Source organism: Heptranchias perlo, chromosome 18 (genome assembly GCF_035084215.1).
Source record: "Heptranchias perlo isolate sHepPer1 chromosome 18, sHepPer1.hap1, whole genome shotgun sequence".
Lineage (NCBI taxonomy): Eukaryota > Metazoa > Chordata > Chondrichthyes > Hexanchiformes > Hexanchidae > Heptranchias > Heptranchias perlo.
Window position 1 is genome coordinate 54,620,883 of NC_090342.1, and position 19,859 is coordinate 54,640,741.

The 19,859-nt window shown below is 43.8% G+C and overlaps 1 protein-coding gene across 1 annotated transcript in view; it reads left to right on the plus strand.

Moving 5' to 3' along the window:
* The window catches only part of dgki (diacylglycerol kinase, iota), a 338,338-nt gene that overhangs the window by 70,092 nt on the left and 248,387 nt on the right, over positions 1-19,859 (plus strand). The window contains exons 13-17 of the mRNA XM_068000112.1: positions 1,294-1,431; positions 7,528-7,606; positions 9,514-9,569; positions 12,719-12,781; positions 14,715-14,788. Of these exons, the coding sequence (XP_067856213.1) occupies positions 1,294-1,431; positions 7,528-7,606; positions 9,514-9,569; positions 12,719-12,781; positions 14,715-14,788 (410 nt within the window). The remainder of the gene's footprint in view (positions 1-1,293; positions 1,432-7,527; positions 7,607-9,513; positions 9,570-12,718; positions 12,782-14,714; positions 14,789-19,859) is intronic.

Below are 19,859 nucleotides of genomic sequence, written 5' to 3' on the forward strand. Positions count from 1 at the left end.
GAGTAGATAGAAACAGAGAGGGATGAAATTGGACGATAGCAAATCAGTAGCCTGTTTTACACCACACTCGATTTTCTTTTCCAGTGAAGTCAATGGGCCAGGTGTGAAACAGGGCGATTCATTATCACCTAGTTTGCTTTTGCCAAAGACCAATTTCACTCCCAGACTGTCTCCAGTGGTTGAGGGTCTGGAATGAGGGGACATAGATACAAGATTAAATTTAAGAGACTTAGGACAGAGAGCAGCAGAAACTTTTTTTTTACACATAGGAACATAGGAACAGGGGTAGGCCATTCAGCCCCTCGAGCCTGCTCCGCCATTTGATAAGATCATGGCTGATCTTTGATCTAACTCCATATACCCGCCTTTGGCCCATATCCCTTAATACTTTTGGTTGCAAAAAAGCCATCTATCTCAGATTTAAATTTAGCAATTGGGCTAGTATCAATTGCCGTTTGCGGAAGAGAGTTCCAAACTTCTACCACCCTTTGTGTGTAGAACTGTTTTCTAATCTCGCTCCTGAAAGGTTTCTTTCAGAGGATGTGAGGCTGTAGCATGTACTGCCGGAGTTAGGTTAGATAGGTGGTTGAAGGAAAGGGAGAGAAAGGGACATGGGATCAGGGTGGGGACATTGGATTAGGACTACTGCTCGCGTGGAGGATAAACACCAACATGGACTGGCTAGGCCGATCGGCCTATTTCCGTGTTGTAACTTCTATATAATTCCATGATATTCCTTCCTTGTCCCTGGTTTCTGGCCATGTTGGAATTGGATCTATATTTGAAAAGGAAAAATTTGCCGGGCTATGGGGAAAAAGCAGAGGAGTGGGACTAATTGGATAACTCTTTCAAAGAGCCGGCACAGGCACGATGGGCCGAATGGCTTCCTTTCTGCGCTGCATCGTTCTATGTTTTCGATCTATTTCGATGTATATTGCTCTGAAAAACAAGCACTGCTGTGTCTGTTTAAATGGGTTTGTAGCCTGTGTCACTCTTAAAATCACAAGCAGCATTGCCTGCTCGTCCCAGGCAGTATTTTAACAGTGGGCCGCAGATAATAGGAAGAATGTGTGCGGAATGGTTTGGATTGATGAGACGGATCGAGTATTGTACCCTTTCCCTGACCTTTGGGCTTGGTGGTTAGCTGTGGACTCACACAATGTCAGCACCCCCCCAAACCCAACTCAACTCAGTCGACAGAAGGGAAATGCCAGGATTACATTACTGTTGATTAAGGCACTCGGGGAGGGGGGGGCGGGGAGATGATTCAGCTGCTTCTTTTCTATGCTACAGGGGTACACGGATGAGCCAGTCTCGAAGATTCTCTGCCATGTAGAGGAGGGTAATATTGTGCAGCTGGACCGCTGGAACCTCCACCTTCAAAGCAACCTCCATCTAACCCAAGATGAGCCTGAAGAAGGGGCTCAGAAGGTAAATGCAACTGGTGACTTTTCTAACTTTTATTCAAATCTTTACCATTTTCTGGGAGGTTCTGTGAGGGACAACCCTTTTTGTTAGAGGGGGATATTGAGGGTTTTTTAAAACCGGGAAACCGAGGTGATGGGGCAGCTCGGTAGTGCAGGACACTACCAAGGTGGGAAAAGAATGCAAGAGAAGATGAGGCAAATCGCTGACAGCAAAGGTGGATTTTGAAAGCCTATAGATTGTAAGAGGTAAGGAGCTCCATACTTCAAGGTCCTGGAAAAGATTGACTCACGGTAGGGGACGCTGCACTGAGTCTTGATTTCAACATAGTGAGGATTTAGGGAGGAAGAAGGGTGGTGAATTTGGAACTTGCAAGGACCAAAAGAGAAGTTCTGGCCATAATGGTAATAGAGGCAAATAAGAAAGGTTGTGATGGGGAGGAGAAGTTAGAGCCTAGAAGAGAAAGAAAAGGATTTTCTTGTATCCTGTACAGGAGTGCAAGAGAGGTCTTACGAACATATGAATGATGATGGCCAGGAAAAGACCTCCTGGTCCACCCAGCCTGTCCCACACAGTTGTGATACCTTGTGCATCACAATATAGACAGTCCCCACCTCACCATGTGATCTCCTGGAGAGGCGAAAAACCAGATAAAAAAACCCAGGCCGATTTGGGAAAAAAAAATCTAGGAAATTCCTCTCCAACCCCAACACCCCCTCACCCCGCGCCCCCTTAGATGATCAAAACTAGTCCAGGTGATCACTCTGGCCCTGATGATGCTTTGACGTACCTACCTTTTGTACGAGGTGATCTCCACCCCAGCCAAAAACAGGTCCAGCTGTCTCTTGAAGGAATTCAATCTTGGAAGAGGTTCCTCAGATTGGGAAGACCGTTCAAGTGTTGGATGAGCTTGACTTTTAAAGGAATTGAGTAGTTAAAGGGAAAGTAGCAAAAAGAGGGAACCATGTTTTATGGATGCAACTTTAGCAGTGAAGGAAATGTGGACGTTCTATTAGAAATCAGAGACAATGATTCCAAGCACATCAATAGATAAAGAAGGACCAAGGATGGACCCTGTATGGTCTTGTGAGGGCAGAGCCTCTGCTTACCCCTTCAAGGCCATCGATGTGAGGGGCAGGGCCAGGGGCGAGAAACACTTAAGTCAGGGGCACCTGCACTCTAACCTTCAGTTAGGATCTGGCATAGCATCGACATCCCACATCCCCCCAGCCCGGCAAGCTTCAGTTGATGTTTCCAGCCTTGTTGGTGGAAGTGAGGGAGGGGGGGACTTTGATGTGCTGCCAACCCACCATAGGCCCACTTCTCCTGCCCCCCCCCGCCTGTGAACTCCGACGGGGGTAAACGACGGAGACTGTGGACGGACGTAATCCCATCACTTAGGCCAGCGTCCACTGTGCCTTCAAAGAATTGGAAAAACCCGGATCTTTATTTGAGAAAGGTAATCCATTGCAGACGAGGTTTGTGACTCGTTGAATAAGTTTGGAGTCGACATTGATTCAAGAGGCAACTGTGTATTTGGAGAGAAGGAATTGAGGGATATGGTTAGAAGGCAGATAGTGCAGTTGACGTAAGGAAAAGGGATTCATTCGTTTGTCCTGATGGCCATCTCCTTTTCCTAAAAATTCTTAATTTCTGCTATCTCCGAGCGGATCGCGAGAGGGCTACATGCTTAAATTATACAGTGCTCATGCTTTCGATATTGTGAATTTTTACATATGAGCTGCACAGTCGGTAAGATATCACCACCCAGCAGTGATGGAGGTGGCACTGGTAGCAGAGCCAGTTTAGAGGTTGCTGACTCACTCACTAATGTGCCATGGGCACTAAGCCATTCAGAAGTCACAGGTCTGATTCCAGCCTGTGCTGACTAAGCTGATCTCAGTTGGGCCAACCGTGAACTCAATGCTCCTGGGCTAGGAGGGGGGAGAAATCAGCCAGGGTTCCCATTCCTTAATCACAATCCATTGATCCTACTGATAATTAAGGACAGGACTGGACTCCTGGTTGACTGTCAACATTCACCGTCTTGGGTCACACACAGAGAATGGACAACATTACCATGGAACTTTATCCCAACGTGGGTCAATCAATGCCTAAAGAAAAGGAGGGGAGAAAGAAAATGTGCCCAAGATGAATTTGGAAATTGGGAATTTATTTTAATTTACATTGCACTTGCTTGACAGTTTCTCTGGAATATTCCAGCTGATTCAGATGGCAGACCCGACCATCAGAAAAATAAAGATCTTTAATTTTGCACCAGGCATCACAAGATGTGTGAATGAGCAGTGTTTTGATCTCTGGATGTGCTTTTCTATTCTGGCTGAGGTTGATTTGTTACAGGACGTTAGAGCAATCTTTATGCATAGTTGGTGACTGTTGATTTTTATCGCAGATGTCAGCTTTACCAGCCCCTGTCTGTGCTGTTGGTGCAGCAGCTGGGTTGGGGATGGCAGAGGTCACCCTGTTTTTCACTGGGGCTCACCTCCCCTGCATGTTGCACTGACAGAGGTGAGCTGCGATTGATCACGGGGCAACCCAAATTGTCTGTCTTCCCAGCCCCTACATGATCAGCTCAGACGGGGGGTTAGAGCAGCACAGGACAGCTAGCAACTACAAACCGTTTATAAAATCAACTGAAGACACTTTGATATTCATGCCTTCTAAATAGTTCAAAATAAGCAAATGCTCAGGGAGAACCAAGACGAGCGAATGAATACTTGGGAAAATAACCCAAGTGCTTATCTGATCGAGGTGTGACTCTGAAAGGGGAGAGGAACATAGGAACAGGAGTAGGCCATTCAGCCCCTCGTGCCTGCTTCGCCATTTGATAAGATCATGGCTGATCTGTGATCTAACTCCATATACCTGCCTTTGGCCCATATCCCTTTGGTTGCCAAAAAGCTGTCTATCTCAGATTTAAATTTAGCAATTGAGCTAGTATCAATTGCTGTTTGCAGAAGAGAGTTCCAAACTTCTACCACCCTTTGTGTGTAGAAATGTTTTCTAATCTCGCTCCTGAAAGGTCTGGCTCTAATTTTTAGACTGTGCCCCCTACTCCTAAAATCCCCAACCAGCGGAAATAGTTTCTCTCTATCCACCCTATCTGTTCCCCTTAATATCTTATAAACTTCGATCAGATCACCCCTTAACCTTCGAAACTCCAGAGAACACAACCCCAATTTGTGTAATCTCTCCTCGTAACTTAACCCTTGAAGTCCGGGTATCATTCTAGTAAACCTACGCTGCACTCCCTCCAAGGCCAATATGTCCTTCCGAAGGTGCGGCGCCCAGAACTGCTCACAGTACTCCAGGTGCGGTCTAACCAGGGTTTTGTTGGAGTTATAAGTTTTACGATTATATACGTAATGTCACATGTTGCTATGACCTGCGGCAAACCTGCCGATCCTGTTATCTGAGTAACTGTGATTTTGGAACTGTCGTAAACGGAGAAGAGTTTCAAGATGCTTCCTTGATCTAATCTGACAGTGTTAATTATTGCACAGATCGATTACACTGGCACATTTAAAACATCAAACCTTTAATTGTGGGTTTACAGACACGTTACACAGTGATTTAGTAAATCGGGCGGAAACTTGCAATCCTCTAAGACAAGGATGTGACAAAAATAAGACACGGTTGTTCTCCAAACAATGATAAAAAGTTTGCTAAAACGCTTCGTCATGTAGGTCATACTGCTTTAACAAAAAAGACCCAGTTTCTTCAAGTCAATAAGACACTCTTTCTGTTGAAGAGATTGACAAGACATCTGTATTGAAGATTCCCCCAAACATTGGCTGCAATACAATGGCCCATTTTGCCATATGATCTGTCATCATGCGATGCAATTCATGTCCTCGGGTCGTTCTCACGCACCGAACAGTCAGGTATGTCATAGAACTGGGGCACACCAAAAAGACAGAATAGTAGAGCTGCCAAGTGTTCATTTTAGAATCACAGGCTCACCACCATCTTCTCAAGGGCAATTAGGGATGGGCAATAAATGCTGGCCTCGCCAGCGACGCCCACATCCCACGAACAAATTTTTAAAAAGTTCTTGTTTAGATTTCTTTCCTCTTACTTTGCAACAATTACCCGTAACTAAGGGACTCAGCGTCTGAACTGAGGTCCTTAATAATTACTGCTCTGTTTATCGTCATTACATTTAGAAAGCTAAGCCGCATGCTTTATGTAATGCCACATTTGGAGTACCTGAACCTATTATTAAGCCGCAGTGGGGAGCCTTGTACTTACTGCAGTTTCAGACCAGGGATTGCACTGTTTAAAGCATGAACCTTATTGGTTCCTTGTTTTGATTCCAGGATCCTGATAGCCTTGTAATTAAGAGTTTCAAACCTTTGACTTAATTATAGTATTATGTTGTTAAAGTGTTTGAAGATGTCAGAAGCAAGATCTTGTAAGAGAGACAGGATGAACCTCTGTTCATGGTGATGGCCTTTGCTGGTTTGCTGATCCTTCATTGTCTTTTTTACAGCCTTGGAATCCTGAACGGGATTGAGAATGTTCTGTTGACCGGAAGTCACCGGTTAACGGTTTTAGCTTAGTACACAGAGGAAGAGTCAATTCTCAATTCGCTTTATTAACGTTATTAGATCATGTACATACCGCTTATACGTCTAGTTAGATATAGGCATGTAGTTTACAGAAGGTTATACAGGTTTATACTCAAACTAGGATTTAAACGCACACCCACTAGGTTTCTCTAGTAATACTCCCCGAGTATCAGGCTTTAAACGCACACCCACTAGGTTTCTCTATTAATACTCCCCGAGTATCAGGCTTTAAACGCACACCCACTAGGTTTCTCTATTAATACTCCCCGAGTATCAGGCTTTAAACGCACACCCACTAGGTTTCTCTATTAATACTCCCCGAGTATCAAGCTTTAAACACACACCCACTAGGTTTCCTGACGACACTCCCAGAGTGGTCCCAGAATAGAAAGGATATTATATTACCCGGAAAGGAGAGACGCTGCTGGCCAGGCAATTCTCCCTCTTACTCCCGACGTCGTCTCCACGTCCTCGACGCAGTCTTTACGTCCCTGACGTAAGGTTCCCACTTCCACGAGGGTTAGTTTCCAGAGTCTCCCAGAGTCTCCTTCACAAACAAAGACACACCAACAAAAACACACACACACACACACACACACACACACTCTCTCACACAAACATTTACCTGAGGAAGGAGGAAGCCTCCGAAAGCTTGTGAATTTAAAATAAAATTGCTGGACTATAACTTGGTGTTGTAAAATTGTTTACAACAAACAAACAAAGACACACACTGAACCCAAGCCAGCAACTCTTCAGCTTTATTCCCCAAGTCTGTCTTTTCGAACGATGCTGTCTTCTCCGGTTGGCTCAGAGTTGCTGGAGTGACCGATGTCATCCCCTGATTGGCTCTGTTCCAAGGGCCCAGGTAGCATCACCGTTTCTTTGTCTCTGTAAGAAGCGGAACGAATACAAACCGGTTCTGGCCAGTTCAGACCAGTGACTGAACTCCAGGTCACCTCAGTTCAAAAGGTCAGTGTCTTTGTTAGCACTTTGAATCCAGCTCAGCAGTCTTCTGCAGCCTCTGGCCAACACCTCCTTCCTATCCCACCATTCTCTCCTCACCTACATACTGCTCCTCACATTCCCTGCCTGGTCAGATTTATCCACTAGCTTGAAATCTTTATCAATCCGAATCCATGATGGAGTAGGTACTGAGTACTGGTGGAGAGTGAGAGATAATTTGTTATGGGGGTGAAAAGAAAAACAACATTGAATTATGGAATGTACTCCCAAAATACCAGGAAAAATCCTGCAATCCAATGTAATAAAAAGGAATTTATTCAGTCACCTTCGAGCAGTGGCCTCGGTGGCAGGCCTTTATTCAGGGCTGTTTTTCAGTTGCGTGTTTTTTTGGGGCTGTGTCACCTTTTTGAAGCTGTCAGTTTTTCTGCGTTTTGTAGGTTGGCGTGGATGTGGCTGTGGCTGGACTTTAACTGAGTGCATGTTTGGTCTCAGGGCTGCTTAGCTCATGCATTGCCAGCGCTCACTCAATGATTCTCTCTCTCCACAGCTCCCACTTAGTGTGTTTAACAACTACTTCAGCCTGGGTTTTGATGCCCATGTGACACTGGAATTCCATGAGTCTCGAGGTATGTGCCATATATTCATGCACGAAAATGCGCACACACATTTCACACTCACATTCACACTCACATTCACACTCACACACATTCACACATACATATAAACACACACTCATACACACAACACACATTCACACTCACATTCACACTCACACACATTCACACTCACACACATACACATAAACACACACTCATACACACAACACACATTCACATTCACAATCACACTCATGCACACATACACACACACACACACACAAACACACACTCATACACACACTCATACACACACTCATACACACATATACACTCACATTCACACTCACACACATACACAAACACACACTCACACTTATGCACACATACGCACACATGCACATAAACACACTCATACACATTCACACTCATACACATTCACACACTCACACATGCACACACACACGTACACACTCATAAATTCATACTCACACATCCACACTCATACACAACATAAATTAACACACATTCACACTCCCATTCATATTCACACATTCACACTCACACTCATACAACACACATTCACACTCATGCATAAACAGACACTCATACACCAACACACACACACACTCTCACATATTCACACACTACACACCTATACACAAAACATACACACACACAGATGCACATACACACATCTATACCTCACAATCTCAGTCATAGAATGACATGCATAACCATACAGTCAGATCCAAGTGCACATGAACACACATCTCCCAGACATACACACATTGATATGTGTGTCTCACAATCATACACATGCATGAAATCACACATTGACACAAATCTCAAGAGCACACACACAACACCCACTCACACTCCTTGTAAGTGTCGGCTTGGCTCAGATGAAGGCACTTCTGCCCCAGAGTCCAAAGCCCATTGGTTCAAGTCCCAGTCCAAGGGCTGCATGGTCAGTGATGTCCAGTGAAGCCCCATCTGCCTGTCTCTGTTGTTCAAGTGTTAACGATCAATAACACTATTTGAAGAAGAACAGAGAGTTCTCTCACTGTCCTGGTCAACATTTTACCTCACAACCAACACCACCAAAACTGATTAACTGGTCATTCATCCAACTGCTGTTTGTGGAACTTTGTGTACAAATTGGCTGCTGCATTTGCCAGACCCAACAACCACTCTACATCAAAGTAATTCATTGCATGTGAAGTGTTTTGGGATGTTTCTGAAAGATAATGCACTACATAAATACAAGTCTTTCTTCCAATCACTGACACAAAGCACGTGTTTGCAAACCATCTGAACCTCTCATCAGATTTTGGAAGGTGAGTGACTCAGAGTTTTCCAGCTCTGTTAGTTACAACATCCTGCAGTGTGCTTAGGACAGTTATTAGTCTATAGGGCATGTTACTGGACAAATGGGTACTCCGTCTCATGTTGGGGATTGGTGCTCTGTGAGGAACGATTCCACAACATAGCGGGGATCTTCTTTGTGTGAGGGGGCACTCTACAGTACATTTGGGAAGGGCGCAGTGAGAGGGAGCACTCCACAGCACATTGTGGGGTCGTGCTGGATGAGGAGACGTTTCTCAACTCACTGGGCCCATGTGCTTTGTGAGTGGCACTCATGCCATGTTGAGCGACTGGTGGATTAGTGGGTTGTGCCAAGACGTCAACCAGGGCCTGGTGAGTGAAAGCCCATTCATGCATATTTTTCAGATATGGTTGAAGAGAGAATAGTGCAGACAGTTTACAAAAGAGAATGAATTGGATCTTTGGAACATTAGTGTTTGAATCCCATTCTAATCTTCTCTGCAGCCACCTTTTTATCAATGATTGACTGATATCAGTTTTTTTAGATGGACTGTCAATGGCTTCATGTTTGTTGAAATCTAACTGCTTTTTTTCTCCCATTTTTGTAGAAGCAAATCCAGAACGATTTAACAGCCGATTTAGGAATAAGATGTTTTACGCAGGGGTAAGTGGTACCAAATGTAAAAGAAGTAAAGTGACTAGAGAGACTGCAGGAACACCTGAGTTTCTGACCACCTTCTGCAATTTGTGAACCCATTTATAGAGCTACAGAAATGAGTGACAGAAGATAAACGATAGTGCAGCTCCAAATTACAAATCAAGCTTTTTACAAGTTATATCTGTGCGAGATACTGGGCTCATCCATTGGTACCAAGAAATTCGTGTTGAGTTTAGTGTTGGTGGGTGTGGGTATTGGGTGTGGGCAGTTTAGTACCTTTGAATTTGTGTAATTTCCTAAATAACAACAGTGTCTACACTTTGAAAGTACTTCATGGGCTGTAAAGCGTTTTGGGACATCCTGAGGTCATGAAAGGCACTACAGAAATCCAAGTCTTTCTTTCTTGTGCACTTTATTGGCATTGGTTGCTTTAGTGCTATTGGGTGTAGATAATTTACTCCTGTTGGTTGAGGGTAGTCTAGTTCTGTTGAATGTTGGTTGTTTTCCCCCTCTCCAATTTTCTCTTCAGCTCTCCTGAAGGTGCTGACTCTTGTTGGAAGCTCCAAAGATGCTAGCAGTCCTCCAGTACTTTGTACAAGTAACCATTCATCATGTCCTAGCCTTGACAATGAATATCAGGAGGTTACTTCTTTATGAAGGGCATCATGTATACGTTGCAGCATAGGCCACTGGAATATAAACTGGGGACCTCCTGGTCTATTTGGCTCAGTGCTACACTGGACCAAGGGGGCAAGTACTCAGGTCTCACCAGAATGCTGCTGTACTTTTTTATTCATTCTCGGGATGTGGGCATCGCTGGCAACAGCGGCATTTATTCCCCATCCTTAGTTTACCCTGAGAAATACAACTATCTTCAGAGGCCAGTCAAGAGTCAATCACATTGGTGTGGGACTGGTGTCACTTACAGGCCAGACCGGGTAAGGATGGCAGGTTTCCTTCCCTAAAGGACATTAATGAACCAGTTGGGTTTTTACGACAATCCAAAAGCTTAATGGTCACTTTTCCTGATTTTTACTCATTTTTAAAAACTGAATTAAAATTCACAAACTGCCATGGTGGGATATACACACAAGTTCTCCAGAACTGTAGAAAATCAAACCTTCTGTTAAGATGGTAGGAATCAACTGCCTTAATTTCTGAGACCTGTTATTATCTTTTTTTTTTCATTCATGGGTTGTGGGCGTCGCTGGCGAGGCCGGCATTTATTGGCCATCCCTAATTGCCCTTGAGAAGATGGTGGTGAGCCGCCTTCTTGAACCGCTGCAGTCCAGTGTGGTGAAGGTTCTCCCACAGTGCTGTTAGGTAGGGAGTTCCAGGACTTTGACCCAGCAATGATGAAGGAACGACGATATATTTCTAAGTCAGGATGATGTGTGACTTGGAGGGGAACGTGCAGGTGGTGATGTTCCCATGCACCTGCTGCCCTTGTCCTTCTAGATGGTAGAGGTTGCGGGTTTGGGAGGTGCTGTCGGAGAAGCCTTGGCGAGTTGCTGCAGTGCATCTTGTAGATAGTACACACTGCAGCCACGGTGCGCTGGCGGTGGAGGGAGTGAATGTTTAGGGTGGTGGATGGGGTGCCAATCAAGCAGGCTGCTTTGTCCTGGATGATGTTGAGCTTCTTGAGTGTTGTTGGAGCTGCACTCATCCAGGCAAGTGGAGAGTATTCCATCACACTCCTGACTTGTGCCTTGTAGATGGTGGAAAGGCTTTGGGGAGTCAAGAGGTGAATCACTTGCCATAGAATACCCAGCCTCTGGCCTGCTCTTGTGGCCACATTATTTATGTGGCTGGTCCAGTTTAGTTTCTGATCAATGGTGACCCCCAAGATGTTGATGGTGGGGGAGATACTAAGGGAAACGGATAGGGTGGATAGAGAGAAACTATTTCCGCTGGTTGGGGATTCTAGGAGTAGGGGGCACAGTCTAAAAATTAGAGCCAGACCTTTCAGGAGCGAGATTAGAAAATATTTCTACACATAAAGGGTGGTAGAAGTTTAGAACTCTCTTCCGCAAACAGCAATTGATACTAGCTCAATTGCTAAATTTAAATTTGCGATAGATAGCTTTTTGGCAATCAAAGGTATTAAGGGATATGGGCCAAAGGCAGGTATATGGAGTTAGATCACAAATCAGCCATGATCTTATCAAATGGTGAAGCAGGCACGAGGGGCTGAATGGCCTACTCCTGTTCCTATGATTCGGCGATGGTAATGCCATTGAATGTCAAGGGGAGGTGGTTAGACTCTCTCTTGTTGGAGATGGTCATTGCCTGGCATTTGTCTGGCGCGAATGTTAGTTGCCACTTATGAGCCCAAGCCTGGATGTTGTCCAGGTCTTGCTGCATGCGGACACGGACTGCACATTATCTGAGGGGTTGCGAATGGAACTGAAGACTGTGCAATCATCAGCGAACATCCCCAATTCTGACCTTATGATGGAGGGAAGGTCATTGATGAAGCAGCTGAAGATGGTTGGGCCGAGGACACTGGCCTGAGGAACTCCTGCAGCAATGTCCTGGGGCTGAGATGATTGGCCTCCATCAACCACTACCATCTTCCTTTGTGCTAGGTATGATTCTGGAGAGTTTTCCCCCTGATTCCCATTGACTTCAATTTTACTAGGGCTCCTTGGTGCCACACTCGGTCGAATGCTGCCTTGATGTCAAGGGCAGTCACTCTCACCTCACCTCTGGAATTCAGCTCTTTTGTCCTTGTTTGGACGAAGGCTTTAATGAGGTCTATTATCTGAAAATAATGAAGCCTTTTTTGCCTAAATAGTATGTGGCAATGACACTGCCATTTCCAGTGTGAGGCAGTATCAATCAGGAGGTTCTGGTATGCGGCACATGTTTGACACTGGTAAAGCCAGGGATCTAATGCTTGGCATTGGCTCTAGTTATTATCTGCCACTGGTTTTGACTGCCAGTTGGTATGTGCCCCGGCTCTGATCGGTAGTTTGACATCATTGACTGCAGGATTGTTTACCGGAACAGGAGTTCGGCCCTGGTGCTATCTTGCTGTTCTAGAATCAGTCGCTCCAGAAATACACAGATCATCAACGTTTTAGGAGAAAGAGAATGGATTTTTGAATCTTTCACCGGGTGGATTTACTGAGATTTGTGATGTTTATTTTCAGGCAGCTTTTTCAGACTTTCTGCAAAGAAGCTCTCGAGATTTATCCAAACACGTGAGAGTCGTGGTGAGTGTTGTCTCCGGCACTGTCAGATATTCAGCTGTGGAAGGGCACCTCATAGACTGCAGAGGTTGCTAATTCTGAAAACCATGAAAAGATATATATCTGTGTCTGTAAATGTATGTGTCTGTAAATGTATGTGTCTGTAAATGTATGTGTCTGTATATAGATGTGTCTGTGTATATGTGTGTGTCTGTGTGTGTATATGTGTGTGTCTGTGTGTATATATGTGTGTATATATGTATATATGTGTCTGTGTATATATGTGTGTATGTATGTGTATATGTGGCTGTGTGTATAGATGTGTATATGTGTCTGTGTCTGTGTGTATATGTGTGTGTGTCTGTGTGTATATGTGTGTGTGTCTGTGTGTATATGTCTGTGTGTGTCTGTGTGTATATGTCTGTGTGTGTCTGTGTGTGTATGTATGTGTATATGTGTCTGTGTGTATAGATGTGTATATGTCTGTGTGTGTCTGTGTGTATATGTGTGTGTGTCTGTGTGTATATGTGTGTGTGTGTCTGTGTGTATATGTCTGTGTGTGTCTGTGTGTATATGTGTGTGTATGTATGTGTATATGTGTCTGTGTGTATAGATGTGTATATGTGTCTGTGTGTATAGATGTGTATATGTGTCTGTGTGTATAGATGTGTATATGTGTCTGTGTGTATAGATGTGTATATGTGTATGTGCGTATGTGTCTGTGTGTATATGTGTGTGTATGTGTCTGTGTGTATATATGTATGTGTATATGTGTCTGTATAGATGTGTATATGTGTCTGTGTGTATATGTGTGTATATGTGTCTGTGTGTATATGTGTGTGTATGTGTCTGTGTGTATATATGTGTATGTGTAGAAACAGTCCATCTGGTGTGTATATCCTGTCTATCACACTTCATGTTAAACTCAAATTTGTCTTACACTTTCTAAAGAAACAATTGCAGCCATTACCAATCTAAAGAGAAACTCTCCAGGAACATCAAGGTACAAGAGTAATTTTGGTAGATTTTCAACTTGCCAAAAGGGCACAAAACAGCCGCCCGTTATAGAAATGAAAACCATGCGGTTCCATGACGGGCAACTGATCGACACCGTCAGTTTTAAACCTAGGCGGTAAGTTGAAAATCTACCCCATAATATCTGCAGCCTCTTAATTGACCTTAATTTTAATTGACACTTAAAAAGAGGAAAGCAGCCTGAAGACCAAGTACACTATTAATATCCTAGGTGATCCATTCCAGCTTGTAAAATTCCCTGAACAAACAACAATTAAACTCTGAGTGACCTGAGGCTCTGTTTAATCAGCAATCAGACATAGGTCTACCTTACCAGTAGGATAATGCATTCTACATTACATAGTATAGCAGGCTTCCCATTGTAAAACACAATGTTATTCGATTTACTGTGAGCTGCTTTGGGGACAATGACAATAAAACCTTATGTAGAACTATGATTGATGATACCAGTAGGTGAACAGTTAATAACATTCTTTTCTGAATTCTTTTAATGCGGGGTTAAGTCATTTATTTTAAATGGGTTAATATCTCCGCTAAAACAACAAAGAAATCCCATACAATGCGATCTTTGTCTGCAAATATCGCCAACAGCGATTTTTACATACATTAACTTCACAATGGGATAATTATCAATATATCTACCTGCCCAATGGAGCACCTGTAATGGGCAATGTGCAGACCTATATTCCTGATCCCTTGATAAAACTGGGTTGTTACATTTCTACCGTTAATGTAATGTAGCCTCCTGGAAAATATTATGTCTATGCATAATACAATAGGACAGGTGTGCACACAGTTATATTCCTCCTGTAAGTGTGCCAACTGCCTCTGCAATTGGATCTCTGACCACACAATAGGATATTTTTTGATGTAATGAATGCAGGAGTCGTTGGGATTTAACTTCTCTTCTCCTTTATCCCAGTGTGATGGCACTGATTTGACACCCAAAATCCAGGAGCTGAAGTTCCAGTGTATCGTCTTCCTCAATATCCCCAGGTAAGTAATTGTTGTTCCTGGAAATAACTTCCCAAAGGCAGGATTAAAAACAGAGCTGCTCAAGGGATTAGGCCTGACGTACACACAGCTTCAGACAGACCGATGAAGTGGCTGACCTCGGCCAGGGTAACTGTGGGGGTGCTGCAATCTGGCCTCAGGGCCCCTGGATTAAGGAACAGAAAATTGGGATGGGTGCCCACTCCCGAACACTACCCCTGCTGGAAGTGTGCGTGTTTGGTCAGGAAGGATTAGGCTTGCCTGTGGTACCCCTGCTCCGCTCACATAACCTGCCAACTCAACACTGTCAAGGCCCTCACCTGACTAATGCCCACTTGGGTGAGATACTGGAGGGGGCCCTTACCTGTGAAACCATTGCCCAGTGTAAACCAGAGTCTCGAAGAGGGGGGGAGAGAATATTGACAAGACAATAATAATGAAAACCTACCAGATTACCCGTTCACCTCTGGGACATTGATTCATGTCTGGCCCAGATGGATAAAGGATCAATCCCAGCACTGAGGAACTGGAAGAATTTATGAAGACACTGACTCGTGCTGGAATACAGTTCCATGGACAACAACAGCTCCTCCAGTGCCTCACCCAAAGGGCTGTTCGTCAGGTCATTGGGCCATCAGAGCACAGCCAGAAACTATCCTCACCAGAGACATGCGCAAATGCACATGCACATGCACATGCACACACACGCATACACACACACACAGAAACACACACGCATACACACACATGCATACACGCATACACACACACACACAGGCAGACACAGACTACAGACACACACACACACAGAAACAAAGACACACACACACACACACACACACACACACGGAGACAGGCACACACAGACTACAGACACAAACACACACACACACACGCACATACACACACACACACACACACACACACACACAGCCAATGGGGATAGGTTGCCAGTTCCTTTCTCCATACAACTGATAGGAAGGGGGTGTAGCCATGTGTGGAGGGTGAACTGCTTTCCTAGAATGAAGAAAGCCATGCCACTGGTAGGATTCTGCCACTGAAGTTACACTCTGTACACCATCCACCATATACCGTCCCCAATGGACAATCTGAGCCTTTCCTCGGGTAAACAACTTTTTTGAGTTCACCCTCCGGTTGTGTAGATAGTTTTTTTCATATACTTAGTTCAATATGGGGAGGGGGGAGTCATAACTGACAAAATTAAATAAATGTTTCAGAAATAAACTATTTCTGATGTGTCACCTTTGGCTTAGTGGTAGCAGTCTCACTCCAGAGCCTTGAGCACATAATCTAGGCTGACACTCCAGTGCAGTACTGAGGGAGTGCTGCACTGTTGGAGGTGCCGTCTTTCAGATGAGACGTTAAACCGTGGCCTCATCTGCCCTCTCAGGTGGATATAAAAGATCCCATGGCACCAATTGAAGAATAGCAGGGGAGTTCTCCCTGGTGTCCTGACCAATATTTATCCCTCAAACAACATCACTGAAACATTATCTGGTCATTTATTTCATTGCTGTTTGTGGGACCTTGCTGTGCACAAATCGGCTGCCGGTGTTTTCCTACATTACAACAGTGAGTACACTTCAAAAGTACTTCATTGGCTGTAAAGCGCTTTGGGACACCCTGTGGTCATGAAAGTGCTGTATAAAGGATATATCGAGAGGTAAGCAGGCAGTGGAGACTATAAGGGTAGAATTAAGAAAAAGAAAAGGATTTCAGACTGTAGTGGGAGTTGTGTACAGGCCCCCTGGTAGCAGCTGTGAAGTGGCAGAATGTATAAATGCAGAGATTAGTCAAGCATGTAGCAAAGGCAAAGTGGTTTTAATGGGGCTATTTAACTTTCATGTTGCTTGTGACAAGCGAACGAGCTCATGTCAAAAAGGTAGCAAATTTTGTGAGTGTGTCAGGACAGCTTTCTGCAACAATATGTCCTAGAACCAACAAGTGGGCTGGCCAGATTTAGTTAACAGCCTAATGATATGTGAACATTTATCTAAAACAATCATAATCTAAATATACCTAGATACAAGGTGTTTAGGAAAGATAGGGAAGAAGAAAAAGGAATGGGGGTGGGCGGTGGTGGCAGTATTGATTAAGGAGAATATTGCAGTGCTGGAGAGAGAGAGGATGTCCTTGAGGGGTCAAGGACAGAATCTATTTGGTTAGAGTTAAGAAACAATAGAGGTGCCATTACACTACTGGGAGTATTCTATAGGCCACCAACTAGTGGGAAGGATATAGAGGAGCAAATTGCAGGAAAATTACAGAGAGATGCAAGAACTATAGAGTAGTGATAATGGGAGACTTCAACTATCCTAATATAGACTGGGATAGTAATAGTGTAAAGGGCAAAGGGGGAAGAAATTTCTCAACTGTGTTCAGGAGAACTTTCTTGATCAGTATGTTTCTGGCCCAACGAGGAAGGAGGCATTGCTGGATCTAGTTCTGGGGAATGAGGTGGGTCAAGTGGAGCAAGTGTCAGTGGGGGAACATTGAGGGAACAGTGATCATAAAATCATAAGATTTAGATTAGTTATGGAAAAGGACAAGATCAATCTAAAATAAAAATGCTTAATTGGAGGAGAGCCAATTTCAGTGGGTTGAGAACAGATCTGGCCTGGGTAAATTGGAATCAAAGATTGGCAGGCAAAACTGTAATTGAACAATGGACGGCCTTTAAAGAGCAGATGGATTGGGTACAGTCTAAGTACATTCCATGAGGGGGAAAGGTAGGACAACCAAAGCCAGAAGTCCCTGGATGATGAAAGTGATAGAGTAAGATGAAGCAGAAAAAGGGGGCTTATGACTGATGTCAGGTTGATAACAGAAGTGAGAACCAGGCTGAATATAGAAAGTACAGAGAAGTGAAAAAGGAAATAAGAGGGGCAAAGAGAGAGTATGAGAATAGATTGGCAGCTAACATAAAAGGGAATCCAAAGGCTTCTATAGGCATATAAATAGTAAATAGGTAGTAAGAGGAGGGGTGGGGCCGATTAGGGATCAAAAAGGAGATCTACTCATGGAGGCAGAGGGGATGGCTGAGGCACTACATGAGTACTTTGCATCTGTTTTTACCGAGGAAGAAGATGCTGCCAGAGTCACAGAAAAAGGGGACGTAGTTGAGATACTGGATGGGGTGAAAATTGATAAAGAGGAGGTCCTATAAAGGCTGGCTCTATTTAAAGTAGATAAGTCACCTGGTCCAGATGGGATGCATCCTAGGTTGCTGAGGGAAGTAAGGGTAAAAATTGCAGAATTGCTAGCCATAATCTTCCAATCCTCCTTAGATTATGGGGGGGTGGGGGGTGTCAGAGGACTGGAGAATTGCAAATGTTACACACGTGTTCAAAAAAGGGTATAAGGATAAACCCGGCAACTACAGGCCAGTCAGTTTAACCTCAGTGGTGGGGAAGTTTTTACAAATGATAATTCAGGACAAAATTAATAGTCACTTGGACAAGTATTGATTAATAAAGGAAAGCCAGCACAGATTTGTTAAAGGCAAATCGTGTTTAACTAACTTGGTTAAATTTTTTGATGAGGTAACTGAGAGGGCTGATGAGGGCAATGCAGTTGATGTTGTGTATATGGACTTTGAAAAGGCGTTTGATAAAGTGCCACATAATAGGCTTGTCAGCAAAATTGAAGCCCACGGAATAAAGGGGGCAGTGGCAGCATGGATACGAAATTGGCTAAGGGACAGGAGAGTATTGGTGAATGGTTGTTTTTTGGACTGGAGGAAGGTATACAGTGGTGATCCCCGGGGGTCGGTACCAGGGCCACTGCTTTTTTTGATATGTATATTGATGACTTGGACTTGGGTGTACAGGGCACAATTTCAAAATTTGCAGGTGACACAAAACTTGGAAGTTTAGTAAACAGTGAGGAGGATATTGATAGACTTCAAGAGGAGATAGATAGGCTGGTGGAATGGGCAGACACATGGCAGATGAAATTTAATGCAGAGAGGTGTGAAGTGATGCATTTTGGCAGGAAGAATGAGGAGAGGCAATATAAACTAAATGGTACAATTCTAAAAGGGGGTGCAGAAACACAGTCACCTGGGGATATATTTGCACAAATCTTTGAAAGTGGTAGGATAGGTTGAGAAAGTGGTTAAAAAGATATAAATATGGGATCCTGGGCTTTATAAATAGAGGCATAGAGTATAAAAGCAAGGAAGTTATGTTGAACCTTTATAAAACACTAGTTTGGCTACAACTGGAGTATTGTGTCCAATTCTGGGCACCGCACTTTAGGAAGGATGTGAAAGCCTTAAAGAGGTTGCAGAAAAAATTTACTAGAATGGTTCCAGAGACGAGGGACTTCAGTTACATGGATAGACTGGTGAAGCTGGGGTTGTTCTCCAGAGAGGTACGAGATTTGATAGAAGTGTTCAAAATAATGAAGAGTTTAGATAAAGTAAATAAAGAGAAACTTTTCCCATTAGTGGAAGGGTTGAGAACCAGAGGACACAGATTTAAGGTGATTGGCAAAAGAACCAAAGGCGACATGAGGGAAAACTTTTTTAACAGAGCAAGTAGTTATGATCTGGAATGTGCTGCCTGAAAGGCTGGTGGAAGCAGATTCAATCGTGGCTTTCAAAAAAGGAATTGGATAAATACTTGAAGGGAAAAAATTTGCTGGGCTACGGAGAAAGAGCGGGGGAATGGGACTAACTGGATTGCTCTTACAAAGACCCGGCACAGGCTCGATGGGCCGAATGGCCTCCTTCTATGCTGTAAGGATTCTATGATCATAAGATCAAGTTCAACTTGTGTTTGAAAGGGAGAAACTCGTATCAGCTACTAAGGGAGTATGAAAAGAAACATGCAAAAGATATCAAAATCAACACAAATTTCTTTTACAATTATATTAGGAAAAAGAGGGTGGTTAAGAGCAATGTGGGCCCTTTAAAAACTGATAATGGTGATATTGTAAATGAAAATAAGGAAATGGCGGACATGTTAAATAGTTACTTTGCATCAGTATTTATAGTAGAGGAAGAGGATAGCATATCGGACACCCCAAGGAAACTAATTTTGAATCAGGG